Source organism: Schistocerca gregaria, chromosome 9 (assembly GCF_023897955.1).
Source record: "Schistocerca gregaria isolate iqSchGreg1 chromosome 9, iqSchGreg1.2, whole genome shotgun sequence".
Taxonomy (NCBI): domain Eukaryota; kingdom Metazoa; phylum Arthropoda; class Insecta; order Orthoptera; family Acrididae; genus Schistocerca; species Schistocerca gregaria.
In genome coordinates this window covers 184,515,432-184,539,469 of record NC_064928.1, presented here as the reverse complement: position 1 = coordinate 184,539,469, position 24,038 = coordinate 184,515,432, and the positions used below count along the sequence as shown (strand labels likewise).

The following is a 24,038-nucleotide window of genomic DNA, read 5'->3' as shown; positions in this document are numbered from 1 at the left end:
AATTGATTCTGTATTTATAGATTTTGAGAAGGCTTTTGACGCCATACCTCCCAAGCCACTTGTAATCATATTGTGTGCTTATGGAACATTGGCTCAGTTATATGACTGGATTGATAATTTCCGTTAGAGAGGTCACAGGTCGTTGTAATTAATAGAATGTCATCTGTAAAACAGGAATGTTTCCTGGCGTTCCCCAAGGTAGTCATATAGGCTCTCTGCTGTTCTGTATCTATATAAATGATTTAGGAAACAACCTGAGCTACATAATATACCTCTATTATCTTGTAGCCTTTGAAAATGGACAAATTAACACAGAAAAATAATTCTGCAACCTGAGTTTTCACCCTTTAACACCGACTAATCGAGATACTCAAGTAGTGGTATGATCACTGATTACAACATGGTTTTTGAGCAGGGTTTAAAAAACTTAGAATTGCCAGGGGAATACTGTTCTACCCTCTCTGTGTAATTCAATCTCTCTCCTACTTTTACTGCAGGGAATAATGCAAATAAAAAACTGAAAATCCATTATTTCAGAAACCAGTTATTTTGAGCAGTTTTAATAGGTTAAAATGGCGTGGAAATCGCTATAACCGAAAACGTGTTGTTTTCAGCGATAACTGCCATTCTTAGTCAGAAGAAGAGGCCGGTTGGATTGTGGGATTGAAGGATATGCTGTGAAGACTCCTCTCTACATAGTTCAGAGAAGGCATTGGTGTGGGCAAGTATCTTGGCTGCACAAACTGAAGTACCCACCAAAATTGAGCTCATTGCATTCGGCAGAGTCTATCGCCATGGCAGGTCAACTCTGCTCTGTGCCACAGTTTAGCAGTGGCAGTTTATTTGGTTGGATGGCCAGTCTGTGATCATGCCCACATAAAAGACTGTGCAGAAATTACAGTGGAATCCGTGTGTGATAATCTCCTCTGTGTGCCTTTCGACATACTCGGAACCTCGACTGTTTGCCATGTTGTCGCTTTTACTCCCAAAACTATTTATGAAAGCAGAACAAATATATTTCTGTTTGCTTAATTGCCTATGTCACAGCTTTTACTTTATTTGACTTCGTTGTCATCGGGAGCAGATTGCGTGCACTTTCTGGGTCTTCTTCACATGAAAGCCTCTCTGTTTTCCTCTATCCTTTCACCACTACCCTCTTCCAGTGCCCTCATTTTCTCCCAGTTCGCTCCTCCATCCACTTTCAACCAACTATCCCACAGTCTTCCTCTCAGTCTTTGGTGTCAGAGCTTCGATTCACATCTCTTCCTCGGTATAGTAATCTGTCACGTGTCATTCTCTTTACACGTCAATCTCACTTAGTCCTTGCTGATTATCTGATCCTGTTAGAGTACATCGTTTACCTTCTCCCTGATCATTTCAGTTTTTTTTCTGACTATCCCTGTGTCTCTGACTCTACTACTGTAAAATTTCCTTTTGTACACTTTTATCTCTATTAAATACCTTTTATCCATTGTCCAGGTTTCAGAGGGGTAGGTTAGGTTAGGCACACAGCAAAGTTGATATATAGTTGCCTTGGTCCCCTCTGGGACGCCTTTATTCTACACCGAACTCCTGATGCTTCTCTCAGTATTGCTGCTGCTCACCACCCTGTCTTGTTGACTTCCTTGTCATTCCATTCATTTGTTTCCACTACGTTTATGAAATACTGGAATCTGTCTACTTTTTTTAACTTTGCCAGCATGAGTCCTGAGTGAGCCTCCCCCCTCCTCCAGATCAAGATTGTGAACTCACTGTTCCTCACATTACATCTCATACCATATTAGCCAACCACATCAGCCCATGTATCTAATTGCCACATCATCCATGTTTCAGCAGATCATTATGTCATATGCTAATGCCATTAACTCATTATTACCGACTCCTACTCTTTATGCTGGCTTTTGCAGTATGCCACCTGTGACAATAGCTGAAAAGAATATTTTCTTGAATTAAATCCATTTATTTGACAAATCTGCTGTAACTCAAAGCCTCCAAGAGTGCACTGTTTACAGTACATACAATTAGTTTTTAATACTGCAGCAATAACTCAATTACATTAAACTTGTCAATATAACACTACTAGTTCTAAATAAAATAGAAAGAAACTTCCACATGGGAAAAATATATTAAAAACAAAGATTCCAAGACTTACCAAGTGGGAAAGCGCCGGTAGATAGGCACAATAAACAAAACACACAAACACACACACAGAATTTCTAGCTTTCGCAACCGACGGTTGCTTCTTCAGGAAAGAGGGAAGGAGAGGGAAAGACGAAAGGATGTGGGTTTTAAGGGAGAGGGTAAGGAGTCATTCCAATCCCGGGAGTGGAAAGACTTCCCTTAGGGGGAAAAAAGGACAGGTGTACACTCGCGCGCGCGCGCGCACACACACACACACACACACACACACACACACACACACACATTCGCGCACACACACAGACACAAGCAAAATGTCTGCTTGTGTCTGTGTATGTGCGGATGGATATGTGTGTGTGTGTGTGTGTGTGTATGTGTGTGTGTGTGTGTGTGTGTGTGTGTGTGTGTGTGAGTGTACACCTGTCCTTTTTTTCCCCCTAAGGGAAGTCTTTCCGCTCCCGGAATTGGAATGACTCCTTACCCTCTCCCTTAAAACCCACATCCTTTCGTCTTTCCCTCTCCTTCCCTCTTTCCTGAAGAAGCAACTGTCAGTTGTGAAAGCTAGAAATTCTGTGTGTGTGTTTGTGTGTTTTATTTATTGTGCCTATCTACCGGCGCTCTCCTGCTTGGTAAGCCTTGGAATCTTTGTTTTTAATATAACACTACTAGTTCTGTTGACTGTGTTAGGTGCTGTCACTGCAAAAGCAAAATTCCTATCATTTAATATAGGTTGGCAACAGTATGGGAATCTGAAACACTTAGTATTTTACTGCATGCATAGCAGTTACATTAAGAAAAAATGCTAGTGTTTGTTTCTGTTTTCAGTATGACCAAATACACACTTTAGTACCAATTTCTCATGGTGGTGCTTGTAGAAATATTGTTTTGTTCCAGAATTTGGTGCAGAGATATATATTTGACTGAAGTGACAATGCTGTGAACAGCTCTCCAATTGTGCATTGTGTTCCAATTCACTTAGTGCCCTACAGAGCCTCTGTGTACTATACACATACCACCCCTTAGTACAACGAATCCACGAATGTTTCCACTCGCTCGCTGATGATGGAGCCAACGTGTTGCTTGTGTGGGTCCCTGGTCATGTCGGGTAATGAAGCTGCCAATGCTGCAGTCTGACTATCAAGTCCTTACCGCTGTTTTGTCCCTTCAGATGACCTCTGTGTAGGAACACTGGTCTTCTCTATGGGAACAAACTCCAGGAAATTAAACACCTCCCAATGGCTTGGACGACATCCTCTCATACATCTTACCATGGGGAGATACTTTTAGTTCAGCTGCATATTGGGTAATGTTGTTTCAGTCACCATCATCTGTTAAGTGGAGATCCCACACCACCCTGTACTTACTGCAACCAACCATTGATAGTGCACCATTTTCTGACCCAATGCCGATTTTATAACCATTTACATTTTAATGTAGGTTTACTATCTGAATTATCAGACATTTTTTAGCAGATACAGCATGAGCTATACATCATGTTTTACTTTTCATTCATTGTAGTAATACAGCGAAGAAAATATAATTTTCAGCTTTTTTGAGCATCCTTCTCAAAGGGAAGCTGGGCGATGATGACTGATCAAAGGGAGGTGATCATTTTTAGGTATCCCTCCACTACAGTTGATTAAGCTTTGAGTATTAGTGACCTCAACTTCATCTGGTAATTGACCATTTAAAGTTATGACATGGACACTTTTACATCTACGTGATTACTTTGCTATTCACAATAAAGTGCCTGGCAGAGGGTTCAGTGAACCACCTTCAAGCTCTCTCTCTAGCATTCCACTCTCGAACAGCACGCAGGAAAAACAAGCACTTGAATTTTTCTGTGCAAACCATGATTTCTCTTGTTTTATGATGATGATTATCATTTCTCCCTATGTAAGTGGGTGCCAACAGAATGTTTTCGCAATCATAGGAGACACCTTTGTTTTAATGATTGCCACTCCAATTCACATATCATGTCTGTGACATTATCTCCCCTATTTTGCAATAATACGAAACGAGCTGCCCTTGTTTGTACTTTTTCGATGTCATTTGTCAGTCCCACCTGATGCGGATCCCACACCGCACAGCTATACTCCAGATCAAGGCAGACAAGCATGGTGTAAGCAGTTTCTTTAGTAGACCTGTTGCACCTTCTAAGTGTTCTGCCAATGAGTCGTAGTATTTGGTTTCCTCTATCCACTATATTATCTATGTGATTGTTCCAATTTACGTTATTTGTAATTGTAATCCCTAAGTATTTAGTTGAATTTATAGACTTCAGATTTTTGTGACTTATCGCATTTCTTTTAGTACTCATGTCAATAATTTCACACTTTTCCTTACTCAGGGCCAGTTGCCACCTTTCGCACCGTACAAATATCTTATCTAAATCATTTTGCAAGTCTTTTTGATCATCTGATGACTTTACAAGACTGTAAATAACAGCAGCATCTGCAAACAATCTAAGACGGCTACTCAGATTGTTTCCCATGTCGTTAATATAGATCATCAACAATAGAGAGCCTATAGCACTTGCTTGGGGATCGCTGGATATTATTTCTGTTTTATTCATTGACTTTCCCTCTATTACTACGAACTGTGATCTTTCTGACAGGAAATCATGATCAACTGAGGTGATATTCCGTAGGCATGCAGTTTGGTTAGACGACACTTGTGAGGAACAGTGTCGAAAGACTTCTGGAAATCTAAAAATATGGAATCAATTTGACATCCCCTGTCGATAGCACTTATTGCTTCATGAGTATAAAGAGCTAGTTGTTTCATAAGAATGATATTTTCTGAATCTGTGCTGACTATGTGTGAATAAATCATTTTCTTCGAGGTACTTCATAATGTTCGAATACAGTATATGTTCCAAAACACTACGGCAAATCGACACTAGTGAATTAGGCCTGTAATTCAGTGGATTACTCCTACTTCCCTTTTTGGGTATTGGTGTGACTTGAGCAATTTTCCAGTCTTTAGGTACGGATCATTGTGGGAGCAAGTGGTTGTATATAATTGCTAAATATGGAGCTATTTTATCAGCACACTCTGAGAGGAACCTGATTGATACACAATCTGGACCGGAGGCCTTGCCTTTATTAAGTGATTTAAGCTGCTTTGTTACACTTAAGATATTTACTTCTATGTATCTCATCTTGGCAGTTGTTCTTGATTGGAATTCAGGAATATTTACTTCGTCTTCTTTTGTGAAGGAGTTTCAGAAAACCATATTTAATAACTCTGCTTTAGTGGCACTGTCATTAGTGACTTCACCGTTGTTATCGCGCAGTGAAGGTATTGATTGCGTCTTGCCACTGGTGTGCTTTATGTATGACCAGAATCTCTTTGGGTTTCCTGCCAGATTTCAAGACAGAATTTTGTTGTGGAAATTATTAAAGGCATCTCGCATTGAAGTATGCACTATATTTCGAACTTCTGTAAAACTTTGCGAATCTTGGGGATTTTGCGGTCTTTTAAATTTACCTTGCTTTTTCGTTGCTTCTGCAACAATGATCTGACCTGTTTTGTGTATCATGGGGGACCATTACCATCAATTATTAATTTATGTGGTACATATCTCTCAATTGCTGTCGATAATATCTCTTTGAAAACATTCGACAACTTTTCTACACTTACATGATCAGATCGGAAGGAGTGAAGACTGTCTCTTAAAAAGGTATTAAGAGAATTTTTATCAGCTTTTTTAAATATATATACTTTGCGTTTCTTTTTTATGGTTGTAGGTGTTACAGTATTCAGCCTAGCAGCAACTGCTTTGTGGTCACTAATCCCTGTATTCATCACAATACTTACTATTTATCCAGGATTATTTGTTGCTAAAAGGTCAAGTATGCTTTTGCAACCATTTACACTTCGAGTAGGCTCATGAACTAATTGTTCAAAAAAATTTGCTGAGAAAGCATTCAGTACCATTTTGGATGATGTTTTATGTCTGCCACCAGCTTTAAATGTATGATTTTCTAGCATGTTAAAGGTAGATTGAAGTTAACACCGTCTATAATTGTATGAGCAGGGTACTTATTTGAAATGAGACTCAAGTTTTTTTTGAACTGTTCAGCAACTATATCTTCCGAGTCGGGAGGTCAGTAAAATCCAGTTAATAGTTTAGTCAGATTGTCAGGTATAACCTCTACCCATACTATTTCACACGAAATATCTACTTTAATTTCGCTACAAGGCAAACTACCTCTGACAGCAATAAATACTCATCACCAACTGTATTTAATCTATCCTTTCTGAACACTGTTAGATCGCTTGAAAAAATTTCGGCTGAACTTATTTCTGGTTTTAGCCAGCTCTCTGTACCTACAACTATTTGAGCTTCAGTGTTTTGTATTAGGGCTTGGAGCTCTGGTTCTTTCTCAACACAGCTATGGCAATTTATAATAAATTCTACTTTATTCATTGTATTATGTGTGAGAATACAGTACCTAAAAAGAACAGAGTGCAAGCCAATTTCACATTGCACTACACTACTTTGAAACAAAATAGGCTTGAATTGATTTCTGCCTGCGATGTAACTTGTCGATTACTGTACATATCACACTAGGAATTTTACACAATACCAACTTGTCAAAAAGGGGAGCAGCTTCTTCCTGTTCCAGGCAGTCCAGTAACCCTCAGCCCACTGAAGTGCTGATTTGTGACTGATTACTGTTTCTGGAATAGGAGAAATGTTGTCATCTTCATCACTGTAATTCACCTCCTTGGATTTCCCTTGAAGTTGCTGAACATTAGCACCATCACTCAGCATCTCATGAACCAGCTCTGTGTGGCCCAAGAAATATTTTCTTTGTCAGTGGTTTCACACGCTGAAGTACTTCTCAAACAGCAGCTAACATTGCTGATGACCATACTACTTCATCATCAGAGTCACTGATTTCATCAATTGTAGGATTAATCATTTTCCATGACTTGACTATGTTTGATTGTTTTATCTTGTGCCATGCCTTTGACACTGCATAAATTGCATCTAGCACTGTCAGAATGTTTGAAGACTGTTGCCCTCATCAGTAAGTTTTTTTTGCAGATTTCCTCAATAAATTTTCATCATTGCGGCAATGACATCCTAATCAGTTGGCAGAGTTAAGTCTGTCACATTAGGGGGTAAAAATTTAAAAAAATGCCACCCGTCATCCTATTTCAGAAGTAGTTCATTCAGATGTGATGATGCATCATCCAGTCACAATACAGGCCTTGCAGATAGGCTCTTCAATGTTACATGATCTCTCACTTGTGTCACAAAGCAATTATGGAACCATGTTTGAAATATTGTGCAGTCTATCGCAGCCTGTTTCTGGTGGGAAATAATGGAAAGGTAAATTGTGCATTTCTTTTCCTTTGAAACAGTGGGGCTTTTTAGCTTTACCTGTTACACCAAGCTTAACTTAATATGCGTCCATACCATAAGGAAAACATCACAGTTATCCTTTCCTTACTTGATTTACAACCAGGCACACTACATTCTGTCTTGAAAGCTAAAGTCTTTGATGGCAGGCACTTCCAAAACAGCCTAGTTTTGTCCGCATTGTGTGTTGAGTTCCAGCTCTACATTTTCTCGTGCAGTCAACTGCTGGAATTTTAACTTGTTAGCCATCTTGGAGATGCATTAAAATCTCCTCCAGTTCCCAAGGTTTTGAATAAAAATTGAGACCGTTAGGCACATATTGGGCCAGATACTTCTGTGCCCTCTACTCTTTTTTGCTGAAACCATTTAACATGGCTTTATCCTGTTCTGCATGTGTAGACATTTTCACAGCCTTCAGCTTTCACAAACCTTTAGATAAGTCTGAACTGCTAGCAAATTGAGTTATTTTCTCTTTGTTTTTCTGAATATCATAGATAACAGTTTCACCCATATTGTAACTCAGTGCCAGATTCCGCGTGTCAGTACTGCCTTCTTTGAGTTGTGTATTATTTTCAGTTTGTGCTGTATCCTCAGCACAACATGTTTTTGCTGTTCAGACATTGTTCAGCACTATCGGAAACCAAATGACTACAGTATCCACTACAACAATACAGTCCAGCACATGAGGTGTTCGAGCAGCACATTATTTACTACACCAACATTGTAACATGACATTATTGTTCGCCAACAACCACTTCTGGGTAAAAAGAAAAACTTTCAGCAGTTAAAAAAAGAAAACTTTAGTGTGTGTACTTGTGCGGGAGTAATATGTGGTTGGTATTGCAGTTCACAGAATAACAGAATAAAAATTTATGAAATGTAGTGCTAGAAAGGAAGGCCAAATTTGAGATGTGTAGTAGGGATAACTAATGAGGTGGTCCTGAATCAAACTGGGAAGAAAAAAAAATTGCGGAAAAACTTGACTAAAAGAAGGGATCAGTTGATAGGACACATCCTGAGGCCCCGAGGAAGAGTCAATTTGGCAGTGGGGAGAGGGGTAGTGTGGAGGATAAAAACTGCATAAGACAACAAAGGCATGAGTACCGCCAACTGGTTCAAAGGGATGTGGGTTGAAGTAGTCAAGCAGATGTGAAGGAGCTTGCTCTGTGTGGATTAGTTTGGAGAGGTGCGTCAAACCAGTCTTTGGCTTGATGATGATGATGATGATGATGATGATGATGATGATAACAACAGCAGCAACATTCTTCACTCAGATGTATCTGGGGGACAACTCTTTTTAGTCCTTAGAAGAATTTCTATGTGTGAAACTCCCTCACTATCTCTAGAACCCCTGTCTGCAATAAATCTGGTTTAATGAAATATCTGACTTCAGCATTACTGCGTAGCGATAACAAATTGACTTCAAACCCCTGGCCTACTGCCATTCAGATTGGAGGACTACCAGTATGCACAGTAGGCTAGGTGTGATACGGTATTTGTTGCTGATGTTTTGGAAGTAGTTGGACATCATGGAGACTTGCTACATAATCTTTTTCAGTTGCATCATATTAAGTAACTGTTCTGTCTGTAATTGGGCAATGTGTTTGCATTGCGTTACAGTTCAGGGATTCATCCTGAGGTATCACTAGTGACGAGAGATGCCCCGCTGCCAGTAAACAGCGAGGTGCCAGGGGGGTCTCAGGAAGGTCCGACTAATGCGACGTTCGTTTACGGAGACACGCTAATCTTCAGGGTAAGTAGGAGTGCCTTGATAAAGCAGAATTGTTATTTCTTTCTGTCTTTTTTATCTAAGTTTATTTTTGGTTAATTTTTAAACTTGGCACATATTATTTTTAAACTCGTGCTGTTAATGAGGTAAGTGCTCTACCTTGAATGGCTAAAATGTAATGAAATTGATTTTAAAATATGAACATTTGTTTGTAATACCACCCACTTAGAATATTTACCTGTTAAACTCTGCATATGAGAGATGTTTTAAGGTTAACAAATATCTAGGTTGTAGCAGCACAATCCAATCTAGAAACAGTACAGGGTCATTCAGAAAGGAAGGAAATTGCACAAGATAGAACCCAACCCCAGTGCTCCTGGACAGAAGAGAGCTGAAAGTTTTGAACAGTGTACGTAGGAATTTAATTCAGATCTGCACTGGTGCTCTAGCACATTTTTAGGAAAGTGGTGATACCACAGGGATGATCATTTTATCTTTTACAATTATCAAAATAAGACTTCATTATTAATGTGCAATGTGAATTTAGACGACAATTCCAGAAAGAGTCGCCTCATAATAAGTAAGTTTTTGAGTCCATCCAAAATATGTAGACAGTTGCATCTGCAGGTGGAGAAGGATGGCTCTCCACGCACTTTGGATGAAAATGTCGAGTTTTTCTGTGAGACTTACAAAAGGAGCCCTAGGAAATCCACGGCACAAGCGAGCAATGAGCTTAATATCTCTCGATTGACAGTATGGTGAGTTATGAAAAACTCTCTCCATCAGAAGTCGCACAAGCAGCAGTTATTACAAGCATTGCATTCTCGGGACCACATCAAAAGGTACAAATTTTTACTGCAGTTATAGATTACAGTTTTCTGAATAATTAATTTTTTCAGACAAATGCACTTCTCATCTTTCTGGTTTAGTTAACTGCCGTAATGGTAGATTTTGGGGAAGTACTGTAGTAGTCATTCTACACGGAAGAGACTCACTGAAGATTAGCGCCTTGTGTGACATTTCGGTAAACAGAGGTTATGGATCTGTCTTTTTTTTTTTTTTTTTTTTCTTCTTAAGAACACTTGTATCAAGATAAGCTAGGAATTTGGCTGTCTGCGACTTCAAAGTGACTGGTATAAATTTCTCTTCTTGCAAGGTGGCACCTCCATCTCACTTCTCCAGTCACATCCTACGTTTCCTCAATAACATCATTCCAGGACATGGAATTGGAAGAGGAGGAACAGAAGATTACTTTCGACATTAGTGGCCTTCGGGCCACCAGATGTTGGCTACTTCAGGTTTGATCTGTGGGAGTACATAGGAGACAATGTTTTTGCCCATCTTTGCGTGCTATTCTTAAAGATCTGCCACTGTCAGAGCACTGATTTCAATAACTGGAGACCAGCTAATTTGTTTGTATGGCAGAAAAATGAGCTATGGTACCAGTTTTGCAACATATGGTGCTCACATTGAGTGCAAATGATTTAGACCTTGAAATGTGACACTTTCTCTGCCCAGATGCATCAGAATTGTGCCCCTGTCTTTCATAGTTTGTACATTTTTTATATTCTTGTGTATGAGTAGGAGGACCATATCTTCAGGAGGACAATTTTCAGCTTTTATAACATATGTTCTCACCGTAATCAGTTGCATGTTGTGTCAAAATGACATATCTTTATATGCTCTCCTGATGAAATTAAGGAGCTGCATATCTCAAAGTTGTGAATTTGTTTTTGAGACAGATAGACATATTGGCTGATACGTTTTTGTGTTTTGAAGTGTCTTGGTTTTGGCATCTGCAAAATGTATCAGCACTTAGGTACTTTTGATTTAGATGTTTTAACTCAGCAGAGGCAACTATCCACTCATTTTGCATATTATTATTTTGCTGCACTGCACACTATTTTCCTGTGCACTGAAAAAGAAGTATGTGTTATCTAGCTGTTAATAACAAGTTGTGCAATGTCAAGTGCAAATATTGCATCACATCTCAATGTTGAATCATTCATGTACCCATCAGTTCTCTTAACAATTTATGTAGGAGATTTCAAGCTATTGCATTTCCCCTGATAGCAACAGTAAGTCAAGAAACACTAGACAAAAAATGATGATAGTCATTTGTCAATGTGACCATATTGCTTTCATTGTCATGTCTCAGGAATCATTGTGAAGAGGTTAATGTTAGTGTGCAGTGTCTATTAGATAATGAAATAAGAACATAGACAAGTGGAGAAGGAATATAATAAAAATGAATAGGCAGTCTGAAAAGGCATACACATCAACTGCTAAGAAAGAAGTGTATCGAAGTGCACCACTTGGTCCAAATGCCTGAGAAAGTGTAGTGAGATTGAAGCGAGGAAGATGTTTCATGGAATCTGGTTGATGAAAGATATAGAGAAGCAGCAATAGTATTTAGTTGCACTTATTAAGGTGGTACCTTAGGCTAGATCATATTCTGTAGGTGCACAGTCTCACACAAATGTGACAGAGAAGTACTTTCTCCTGGAAGATGATTGTGAAGGTCAGGTGTGTCTAGGGGTTTCCCTTAGCACTGTTAATGTACCAGAAACATTTGTGTGATAGTTACTGAGAAAAGAGACAGCAGCAACATAATATTGAATGCTGACAGGAAGATTTCTCTGTGTCCAGCTATAAGGAGATCTGGCAAGGCAGGGGAGAGAATAAGGAACTGTGTAGAATTGTTTCCTATCATTCCATCACATTATTCCCAACAGTGCACTGGGAGACAGCTCTTACTAGGAGGCCTGAATATACACACCATTCATGAACTACATAAGAAACTTTGTGAAGAGGAACTGGTTACTCTGGACAAATATGGGCTGTACAGAGATATATTCAATACAGAGTTGAACATAAGTTTTCTTGTACCTAGAAAACACGTGTGCAAACACTGTTGTCCCTCTCAAAATCTCGCCATAGAAAATCGAGAAGCAGAGAAAGGCTAGCTCTCAGAACACTGACAAGATAAGAGACAGCTATAAATCTAAAATATGAAATGAAAGAGCGGATCTGAGCAGGATAATGCCATTTACTGGAATTTGACCTGAAGATGTAAGGCACTGTCCAAATACAGCAACTAAGATCACTTTCTACAGAATAAGACTAACTCTATAGAGTTCATACTATGGAGTCCTGATATCAGGAAAGCTATAGAAATTACATGTTGTATGAAGGTGTGGTTATAAGCAATGATGAATTGAAGTAGCATTAAATATATCTGAAGAACCCCAGAGTATTGCAGATGGCTGATGTAAGCCTTCAAGACATACTATGATAACCAAGACATGAGACCAAATTCACGTGACTTAAGTCTTTGTGTAGTGGATAGCGCCATTTTTTATGGAGTCAAAGGAGGTAGAATTGCATGCTGCTACATGCTATTTTTTTTTTTTTTCTTTTTCTGTCTGATTAGAGAATGAAGGATGAAATAAATATTTGGCTGTGACAGCGTTAGTTGCGGGAACTGAAACGAGCAGCAATGAAATTCATATTCTTTCTTCTCACAAATATTTGGCTCTTTGTTGCTGAATATGCAGTGATTTCTGAGTGTGTGGTTAGGGAGGAATATAAGAGGACAACTTAAATTGCTGCAAGGTAAACAATGAGCAATAATATTCATATTCTTCCTTGCTACAAATATTTTGTACATAACACCCATCTCACAAGACTTCCAGCAAACCAAACACCGATGAAAGTTGATAGCAGTTCCTGCGGTTGGCAGTATTGCGTGTGACACCAAAACAATGTCACATTTGCAGGAAGTCTTGTGAAATGAGGCCACCACTCTTTAATGAAGCTTGATTCAGTCCATGCTAGTACAGACAGGGCTGCAAAAAATGTTAACACCTGTATGAAGTCATTGAAATGGACCATAGGACTTCCTGGGTTTTGGTGCTATGCAAAAGGAGTGGTTGGGAAAATTATTGTTGAAGGAAATCAGGTACAATGACTTAAAGTGGCACAGCTTCAGTGTCACCAGTGTGATGTTAACCACATCTTTTTCAATCATTTCCAGGATCAACCATTCAGAAATTTGCCACTTTTCAGAAAATTCTGATACAATCTTCCAGTTGGAACAGAAATACCATGGAGCACTAAAACTTTAGAATTAGAAAACAAATGAGAGCCTATCTCCAAAAGTGTAAAATATTTATTTAGATTGATTTGCTCACAGTTGTGAAGCTGTATCTCCTTAGCACTAAATCAAACAGTAAACAACAGTGAATCAGTAAGGACTATTTTTGAAGATGTGTTTTTATCTGATAACTTTTGAATTCTAATCTTTAGTGTAGAGATTTTTCAGTAAAGTTTGTATTACACCACTGAAACATAAAATTCACACCTTCGTTCATCCATCCTGTAAAATTGAAAGATATTCCTTCGCTCGAGGCCCTCATACCCTCAAGGTATTAAAATATGTGGGCTAGAAGTTTGCATATCGTGCTTTGGTCATTTAGTGAGCTCACAGACAGAGCATCAGATGGCTGAGTGGACAGTAGAGTGCAAACCTTTGGATAATGCAGCATCAGATAAGTAATGAAGAAGTGCTATCAACTCAAGGAGAAAAGAGCTTTGAGCAAATTTCGACAGAAATGCGGGACTCGGCCAATAGGACTCACTACACGAGATGTTTGAAGAGGTGGTTTTAAGTTAAACCCAACAAACTGCAAGTTTACTGACACACCCAAATGGGTGCCTCTTAAGTCACGGCATTCTTTTGAAGTCCAATTGTCAGTTGTTGGGATCTTTAAGCGAACCTTAAATAACTTCACACAACATCGACCAAACAGTTTATTATTTTCTTCTCATCTCCTTTCAGCGCCCTAGTCGATCGTGATCAGCTGTTGTGTTATTAAATTTTACACTTGTGATGAGTCAGCGAGTTCGAAATGTAACCTCCATTTGACTGTAAATAAAAAAAACCATGCATATAAAAAATTATTATACACATCTTGAAACATCAGTTTTCTGCTGGTCTTCAACATAGTCACCATTTGAATTTCAGCATGTGTCATAGCATTTCATTAATTTATTCTTTGTGTGAGTGAAGAGACAAAAATCGTAAACATTGTCTAAGATTCAGTAACAAATATTTCATGTTAAGTCAGGTTCTGTGGAGAATTCTCCAAAAACTTTGAAATAAAACCTGGCGGCAGGTAGTGGGAGGGTCAGTCACCTTTGCTTTTCTACTGAGCCCTGAGAATGTGAGCAGAGAGTGGGGAAAATGTGTCACATGAAAGGCATCAAATAAGGAAGCTGAATATGATGAAATCTGTGCAGACTGCCTGGCATTCATACGCGTTACTGCAATCATAGTCGTGCTGGAAAGTGACATACTCCATGTAGAAAACATAATTGTGCAAGCAGGAAAAATCAATTTACAAACATCTTTCCCAAAGTTGAAATTTATAACAAGCTTAAAAATATCCACAGAAATATGTTTTAAATCGAAACAAAATCGAGAAAGTTATCTCTTTCAGATATTTATATGAGTGGCTAAGTATAAACAACAGTGAGGACAGTCTAGAGGCAAAAGCAGATAGGATGACCATTGCATTCCAGATCACGAGAAACGTATGCAGGAAGACTTCTTCGCCATGGGATACCAGAATTGAACATTATAACACAGTAATGAGATCTTTCACACTTTGGTGCTGAATAATGAAACTAGTGCTAAAAGATGATGTAAACAAATTGTGACAATATAAAGAAGATTGATTAGGAGCATATTTGGTCCAAGGACAACAGAAACAGACTAAGAGCCAACAAAGAAATCTATTCAACACATAGAGAATATAATACACACTGTGTCCAAAAGAAGAATGTCGTTCTTGAAGACATTTGGTTTCAATGGGTGGTGACAGAATGTCAAATCAAATCTATTCTCTCTCTCTCTCTCTCTCTCTCTCTCTCTCTCTCTCTCTCTCACACACACACACACACACACACACACACACACACACACTCAAAGGAGCAAACATCAACATAAACATAATGGACACATAATACAACAAAATTCAGAAAGTGATTGTTAGGGGCAAACAACAAAGAAAGAAAAAGCATCATAACATTGAACAGCTCTAGAAGCAGAGATCAAAAAATCTGAAACAAATGTAGGTGAAGAGGAGGAAGAATGCATTCCACAGGAATCGAAATACTGATTTAACGTACTCTGTAAAAGAACTTTTTGAATAAAAAATAAAATAAAAGACTGGAAAAGAAGAGAATATACACATTCATCAGAGAATGAAATTACTTTGTTTAATTGTGGACTGCATAGTCTTGAAACATCCCAAGGGATAGGTTCCGTTTTATGCAACAGAAGTTTGGATATGCCCTTTCATCCGAGAGATTTAGAAAAGTGTGCCAAATTTTTTTAGGAACTTGAATTTTCTAATTGTGGTATTTCATTAACTCAAAAATTATTCTAGTAAAATCACTCATTTTTGGAAACAGAAAAATCATGGCTACAAGTTGGTGTCACCGTAGTTTTCAAAGGATTACATTCCATGATTCAAACATTCTGGAAAGCAACAAATTTGAGCAAAGATAACATTTTAATTACAGAGTTTCCAGATGTTATTTAGAAAGATGATATTTAGAAGGAATAGAATGAAGGCTTTCTGGTGAGATACATCAATGTTGAAGCTGACAGCTGTTAGCAAGGTTGAATTTCCAGGTACACTTGGTTTTCATATTCTGTAAATTTTTAATGTAAGGGGCAGTCAAATGAAAAGGAGACAGATGTAAAAAAATTATGTAAACTGTTTATTTCAAAAGAAATTGCCATAATGGTTACTACATTTATCACACTGTGAGACAAGAAAAATGGAAAAAATGTTTGCAGTTGTCTACAGAACCACGATTGCACCCAGGTGTGCACCTCATCATCTGAAGCAAATTGCCAGCCACAAACATTCTCCTTCAGCACTCCACACATGTGGAAATCACATGGGGAGACATTGGGACTGTATGGAGGATGTGTAAGGGCTTCACAGTTGAAACTTCTTCAGCGTAGATGAACCAACCTAGGCAACATGTGGGTCTGCCCACTGTGAAGGCATTGACCATCTTGTCACACTATAGGATAAATGTGTTAATAGTTATGGCGATTACTTTTGAAATGATAAACGGTTATATTTTTCCATCTGTCTCATCATTTAAATGTTTCTACAGGAAGTCTTTATACTATTAATTTCAGTATTGTGTAGATTATACACTCCTGGAAATGGAAAAAAGAACACATTGACACCGGTGTGTCAGACCCACCATACTTGCTCCGGACACTGCGAGAGGGCTGTACAAGCAATTATCACACGCACGGCACAGCGGACACTCCAGGAACCGCGGTGTTGGTCGTCGAATGGCGCTAGCTGCGCAGCATTTGTGCACCGCCGCCGTCAGTGTCAGCCAGTTTGCCGTGGCATACGAAGCTCCATCGCAGTCTTTAACACTGGTAGCATGCCGCAACAGCGTGGACGTGAACCGTATGTGCAGATGACGGACTTTGAGCGAGGGCGTATAGTGGGCATGCGGGAGGCTGGGTGGACGTGCCGCCGAATTGCTCAACACGTGGGGCGTGAGGTCTCCACAGTACATCAATGTTGTTGCCAGTGATCGGTGAAAGGTGCACGTGCCCGTCGACCTGGGACCGGACCGCAGCGACGCACGGATGCACGCCAAGACTGTAGTATCCTACGCAGTGCCGTAGGGGACCGCACCGCCACTTCCCAGCAAGTTAGGGACACTGTTGCTCCTGGGGTATCGGCGAGGACCATTCGCAACCGTCTCCATGAAGCTGGGCTACGGTCCCGCACACCGTTAGGCCGTCTTCCACTCACGTCCCAACATCGTGCAGCCCGCCTCCAGTGGTGTCGCGACAGGCGTGAATGGAGGGACGAATGGAGACGTGTCGTCTTCAGCGATGAGAGTCGCTTCTGCCTTGGTGCCAATGATGGTCGTATGCGTGTTTGGCGCCGTGCAGGTGAGCACCACAATCAGGACTGCATACGACCGAGGCACACAGGGCCAACACCCGGCATCATGGTGTGGGGAGCGATCTCCTACACTGGCCGTACACCTCTGGTGATCGTCGAGGGGACACTGAATAGTGCACGGTACATCCAAACCGTCATCGAACCCATCGTTCTACCATTCCTAGACCGGCAAGGGAACTTGCTGTTCCAACAGGACAATCCACGTCCGCATGTATCCCGTGCCACCCAACGTGCTCTAGAAGGTGTAAGTCAACTACCTTGGCCAGCAAGATCTCCGGATCTGTCCCCCATTGAGCATGTTTGGGACTGGATGAAGCATCGTCTCACGCGGTCTGCACATCCAGCACGAACGCTGGTCCAACTGAGTCGCCAGGTGGAAATGGCATGGCAAGCCGTTCCACAGGACTACATCCAGCATCTCTACGATTGTCTCCATGGGAGAATAGCAGCCTGCATTGCTGCGAAAGGTGGATATACACTGTACTAGTGCCGACATTGTGCATGCTCTGTTGCCTGTGTCTATGTGCCTGTGGTTCTGTCAGTGTGATCATGTGATGAATCTGACCCCAGGAATGTGTCAATAAAGTTTCCCCTTCCTGGGACAATGAATTCACAGTGTTCTTATTTCAATTTCCAGGAGTGTACATATACTGAATAATAAGGTTCATAAAAGTGCAGCTAAGATAAAAATCTGGATGTTTCATATGTGTGTAATATTTGTAATATATATGGCATAGAGAGAGAGAGAGAGAGAGAGAGAGAGAGAGAGAGAGAGAGAGAGAGAGAGAGAGAGAGAGAGGGAGGGAGGGAGGGAGGGGTTCCTGCCAACTGTGGCAGCATTCGTGTTCTGTAGAGAACAGCCCTCAGATGCTCGGTTAGAGATCTAGATTTTTTAATGGTTTGACAATATTTAATCATTTTACCATACGTATGATTATATAGTGTTGACAGGCCTTTACCTGACTTTTCTTTGTTTCACAGTAACTCTTCAGAAATATTCTTGTACCTGTTTAATGAACCCCTGAATCTGACTTTTGTGTATCAACTTTTTATCAATTTGGTATCCAGTGTGTGATATATTTTGGAAGCCTTCCTTCTCACATATTTTTTACTTGCTACAACCATTGTAATTGTTTTTCTTCAATAAAATTGATAATTAAGTTAGCTATTCTTTCTGCAAATCACTTGAATATCTAGCTTTGGGAATTGAAAAGAAAATGTTCTCTATATGGTAAGTGGCTATGTTGGTTGTAGACACACTTGACATACAGTACTGTAAAGAAGGCTTAGTATTCACAGAAGCATTTAAATATTGTTTTTGAAAAATGCTACTATAATCGAGTAAATAGCAGATAATTGGGTCGGAAACTGAAGACCAAGCAGCACATGTGATGAGGGAGGTGGTTTCTCCCAGAAAAATGCCCTACCTGTCACAAAGGATAACTGACACCAGTTTCTCCTCTAGCAGTGCAATGCAGCATGTGTGATTCTTTCGATGTGCATGTCTTGTGTCAGTATATTGCTTACTATTAGGTTGATGCATAAGTTTGTAGTGTTTTTCTGAAAGTTTAATAAATGCACTGGATACATATAACAGGGACTTTTTTTAGCACACTGGACTCGCATTCGGGAGGACAACGGTTCAATCCCGTCTCCAGCCATCCTGATTTAGGTTTTCCGTGATTTACCTAAATCGTTTCAGGCAAATGCCGGGATGGTTCCTTTGAAAGGACACGGCCGATTTCCTTCCCCATCCTTCCCTAACCCGAGCTTGTGCTCCGTCTCTAATGACCTCGTTGTCGACGGGACGTTAAACAACACTAACCTAACCTAACCTAACAGGGGCTTTAGTCATCAATAATGTGTTCTCCTTCACTATTTATAACAGTTTGCCAAAGCTGGGATAACTTTTCAATTCGACAACCATAGAAATCAAGTGGTTTTGAGGCAAAGAGTTCATTGAGCCATGTCTGGAGTGCATTTTCATTCGGAAAGGAAGTTTCCTGAATGTTGTTCGACAAAGAGCAGGGAGGTAAAAATAAGAGGGCACAATTTCAAGTGAATAAGTTGGGTATGGAATGACTTCCCATCCCGACTCCTGTATAGTCTTATAGAGAATTGTGGAGATGGCTCAATGAACCCTCTGCCAGGCACTGAAATGTGATTTGCAGAGTATCCATGCAGATGTAGATGTCAGCTCAGCCGAATGTGGGAGGACATTATTGTGGAGTAGTAGCATCACTTTACGTATTCTTCCTGGTTGTTGTTCTTGGACTGTGTCTCCAAGATGTCTCAGTTGTTGACAATAAATGTCAGCATTGATGGTGACATCTCGGGGAAGCAACTCGTAGTGCATCGCACTGTTACTGTTCCACCAGATGCGTAACATTATCTTTGTGCGTGGAGTTGCTGCTTTGTATGGGCTCAACCATTCCTTTCTTCTCTTTATGTTAGCATAAAGACACTATTTCTCACCACTGGTAATGATACGCGATGGGAATGGTCAGTGTTGCTCAGTAGCCAATTAATGATGAGCAAGCAGAGATGCACGTATGGCTACCTGCTGATTTTTGCGATTTTGACTTAGAGCGTGCAGTACCTGGACACCTGATTTTTTTTTTTTTTTTAACTTCCCCTCTGCTGTGCTCTGCCCTATCAGTCCTGCATTGAACTCAAATGGAACAACATATCAGAAATGTTCTGATTTCCCTACTTGACACTCCATTTTCTAGCATCCACGGTTCCACTTACTATCTCTAAATGACAAAATGACAGTACATAAACTCAAATAGCAATAGTTAACTACAGATACCGTATTTACTTGAATCTAAGCCGCACCTGAAAAATGAGACTCGAAATCAAGGAAAAAAAATTCTCGAATCTAAGCTGCACCTGAAATTTGAGACTCGAAATTAAAGTGGAGAGAGAAGTTTTAGGCCGCACCTCCAAATCGAAACGAAGTTGGTCCATTGTTATATGGGACACAATTTAGGTGGAATGAATGACAATACAGCTCCAGTAGTTTGGTTCGAGTCGTAAGCTTAGCAGTTAAGCTTTACCAGGTAGCCATTGCTATGCGTCAGGCGCTCCGTTCGTATGTATACGGATACCCTTCCCTTTTCATGTTCTTCGTCTGGTTTGAATTGTTTGCTTATTTTTATTTGATGTGATAAGTGCCGTTCTCTTTGTTGTAGGTGTTTACGTCACTCTAAGCTGAAAATGCATTACTGTACTGTGTCATGAATTGTTGTTGTTGTTTTTTTTAAAGAGAGGAATCGTCTCATTAGCAAAACCATGGCAAGAGACTGCCATCCATTTGTTTTTACTTTCACTGCTGCTTTCTTTGATACTGAACAACAAGAACTGAATAATAGACTGCGCATGATAGATGATGTTCTGAATGAGAGTGTTGCAAAAATATTTCTCCGTTTGAAGATCTTTGCAGATGCCTCTTTAGTACATTACATTCTGCACAGGAATTAGTCATCTTAGATTTAAAAAACTAGTCAATTGCCGTGCTTCATTTCTGACTGTTTTACTATTGGGCATAAGAATAATGAGAATATAAACATGACATGATACGTATATTCTTCCATGTTTGCTGTTGTCTCACTCTAGTTTCGTAGTTTATTAGGCAGACAGAATTTAAATGAGATAGAAGCAAACACGAAACAATACATGGCAAAATGTTTATATTCGTATTATGCTTATGGTGTAGAGAATACTGCATATGCTTCACAATTCATAAAAGTTCCTATTGCAACCATCTCTTCTCACAGGCAGGAAAATATTCAGAATGTAGAGTTGGCCATATTGACAAACATCCCTAACAGTCTCGCCAGTCGGATTTTCGTAGTACCCCAGATCTTACGTGATCTGGTGTAGTACATTGAAATGCTGCTACATTCGTAGATGAACAATATGGAATTTGTATTTACTTCATTGGATAATCTATGAAAATGCAGTGGTCGAAACTCAGGACAGAGAAAAAAGCGCGTCTTCCACCAAAAAATTTATTTACTGATGCAGAGGTTTTGGCGCCAGTATTTGTCTTTGTGCCTACAAAGCATTCCTGTGTAACGCTACATGTATTCGACAGCAGAAATTAGTTGTGGCCGCACCTACCAACATTTTTCAGAACTTCCGCTTGCTTTGCACTCGATTCTAAGCCGCAGGCGGATTTTTGGATTACAAAAACCGGAAAAAAAGTGCGGCTTAGATTCGAGTAAATATGGTAAAAAGTGACAATTGGGAAATAAACCCATAGCAACTAGAATACCAACACGCAAAACAAAAATGATACAAACTTATGCACCAACCTTATAATTTCTGTGGTCCATATGTTGTTAATTCATTCAGTGGAAAGAAAACCTTCCCAGGCGTATATGAGCACTGCATCACCACAAGTTTAAAAGAGACTCTGCTAGAGGGCCGGTACGACATTGAGGAACATCCTGTCAGTGCTCCTTATGGCATAGTTGAATAGAAAAAAAAAGGGGGGGGGGGGGCTTGCCTGCTCACATTTCAATCAGTTTATGGACAGACTTTAGATGGGTGCTGTATAGTATAACTGAGAACACAGCAGCTGTTTCAAAGTACCGGCTTTCTTTCTAATTTACTCAAGCATAGTGGTATAGTGGTAGTTCACTGATAATGCTTTATGCAGATTAACTTTCTACAATAGCCTTGTCCGTTTTTTCAAATCTATGCCTAAAATTGTTCTGTGTCGGTTTCTCATTCTCAATTAGATCTACAGAAAACTGCAGACAAATCAACGAACATTCACTCTGTCTCTCCAGTGACTATGTGATAGTTGTCTAGATTTATGTTACAGCTCTCTGCTGCTACTATGATAAAGTAAGTAGTTTTATTAATGCTTCAGGGAGCTCCCAAGATACCAAATGCACCGTCTCCTCGGGTTCTCTCCCCGGCCTCGGGCATGCCGCTCCCACCCCATTCCCGTCCGGGCGGACTGGGCAACGGCTCCGGTGCCCGGACCTACGACTGCCCAGTGTGTGAGAAGACGTTCCCGGACCGTGAGTCGCGGGCCCGCCACGCACAGGAGCACGAGCAGTTCCACTGTGACGTCTGCGGCCGCGGATTCCGCGATGAGGTTGAGCGCGACCACCATGCCAGCATGTATGCCGGCAAGCCTGCGCACAAGTAAGGGTGGCCGAGTGGTCGTTCTCTCTGTCATATATGCATATGTTTTATCAGACCTTGCTATTTGTTCAATAAAGTGGCAGGGCTCTAAAAAGAGCCGGTGACTGTGTTTTGCCAAGATAAATTATAGTTCTCAGTACAGTCTTATTTTAGCCCTATGCAGCATATATACTTCTAACTACTTTAAAGTTTTGGAGAATGCCACATAGAAATGTTTCAGAATCATCACCTCAGAGACACAGGCTATGCCTTGTCGATGCAGTCGTCACTGCCTCTCACCATCTTTGCCGTTTGGTTGTGACTGGGTTACCGGAATTCCACTGACAGCACTTTGCATTACAGATGCTTTGATCCTATCTCTTGAATTTTTTTGTAATGTTGAAATAGGTGACAAATTAATTGATTTTCCTTCTTTGTATCGCGTTAATTGAAGTCCTTTTCTCTTCCAATATTTATTCATTAGATTTTCTATAATTCCAGGACATTATTGTAGCTCTTCTCCCTATTCCTGTTGCTTCTGAATTTTTCTTTTCTCATTTTCCCATGGAACACTCTTCATGGTGCAATGTCACAGGTACAGTCTGCACAACTTCCCTGTTAAAAATGAATAATGTTCTTGTACTGGAAGAGCTGTAGTGGAACCAGTACCATTACACAAATCCAACGGATGCAAAAAATATTTTCCAGTATCACGTTGACTGTGTGGTTAATTGAAAGGTAGTTTGTGAATGAAAACTTTATTGGCAAGCTCGTGATAATCTTGAGTTCTAGTTTCAATACACAATAATCAAGTCACTCATAATAGCCAACTTATGGTAATTAACTGAACCAATTACCAAATGGATTATCTGTGGCAGAATGCTCTATCAAATATTACACAATGTGAGCAGTAAGAATGTTCATTTCACAGTCACAGCTCATATGACATGCCACATGAATTTTGGTTATTCACAATTTACACATTAAAGCTGGAATTTTATGTATTCGTTTTCTCACATGTTTGTATCCACTTTGCAGCACTCCACAATCAAGTTTTAATCATTACTCTGCAAAATTATCAACACTGTTCATAGCTCCTTATATATGCATCCAAACATGATGTTGGCTGATCTCCAAACTGCTTATTTAGATTTCACAAACCAATTCTTTAGCCCACAAAATATGTGCAAATGTACTGTCCTCTGATTGGTTGAAACATACTGTAGGCAATCTAATATTAGTATTAACCCATGCAAGCCTGCATCTTTTACATTTGACCAATCACAGCTTAATAGCTCTCATGAACAGTTTACTAAGTGAACAAATTTAGGCACTTCACAGTATCAAAATAACTCCCTCTTTAAATAACAGAATTATGATAATATATTTCTTGTTTTCCCAATCTCATAAACTGTCTAGTTGTACATTGTGAATTAACTCGAAAATATAATTCACTTTCTCTGTACTATCACAGTACTCAACATATGGTCAGTTAATAGACATAACAGTGCTCATTCAATATCTTACTTTCCATTCACAACATCATTTGTGTTAAAAAACAAATTAGCAATAATTGGTGATGGTCATAATAATAATAATAATAATAATAATAATAATAATAATAATAATAATA

General features: G+C 39.7%; 1 protein-coding gene across 2 annotated transcripts in view; it reads left to right on the top strand.

Annotated features, from left to right (window-relative positions):
• The window catches only part of LOC126291769 (zinc finger protein 316-like), a 147,612-nt gene that overhangs the window by 60,992 nt on the left and 62,582 nt on the right, over positions 1 to 24,038 (top strand). For both annotated transcript variants that reach the window (XM_049985454.1, XM_049985453.1), the window contains 2 exons: positions 9,137 to 9,269; positions 22,146 to 22,426. In XM_049985454.1, the coding sequence (XP_049841411.1) occupies positions 9,137 to 9,269; positions 22,146 to 22,426 (414 nt within the window). The remainder of the gene's footprint in view (positions 1 to 9,136; positions 9,270 to 22,145; positions 22,427 to 24,038) is intronic.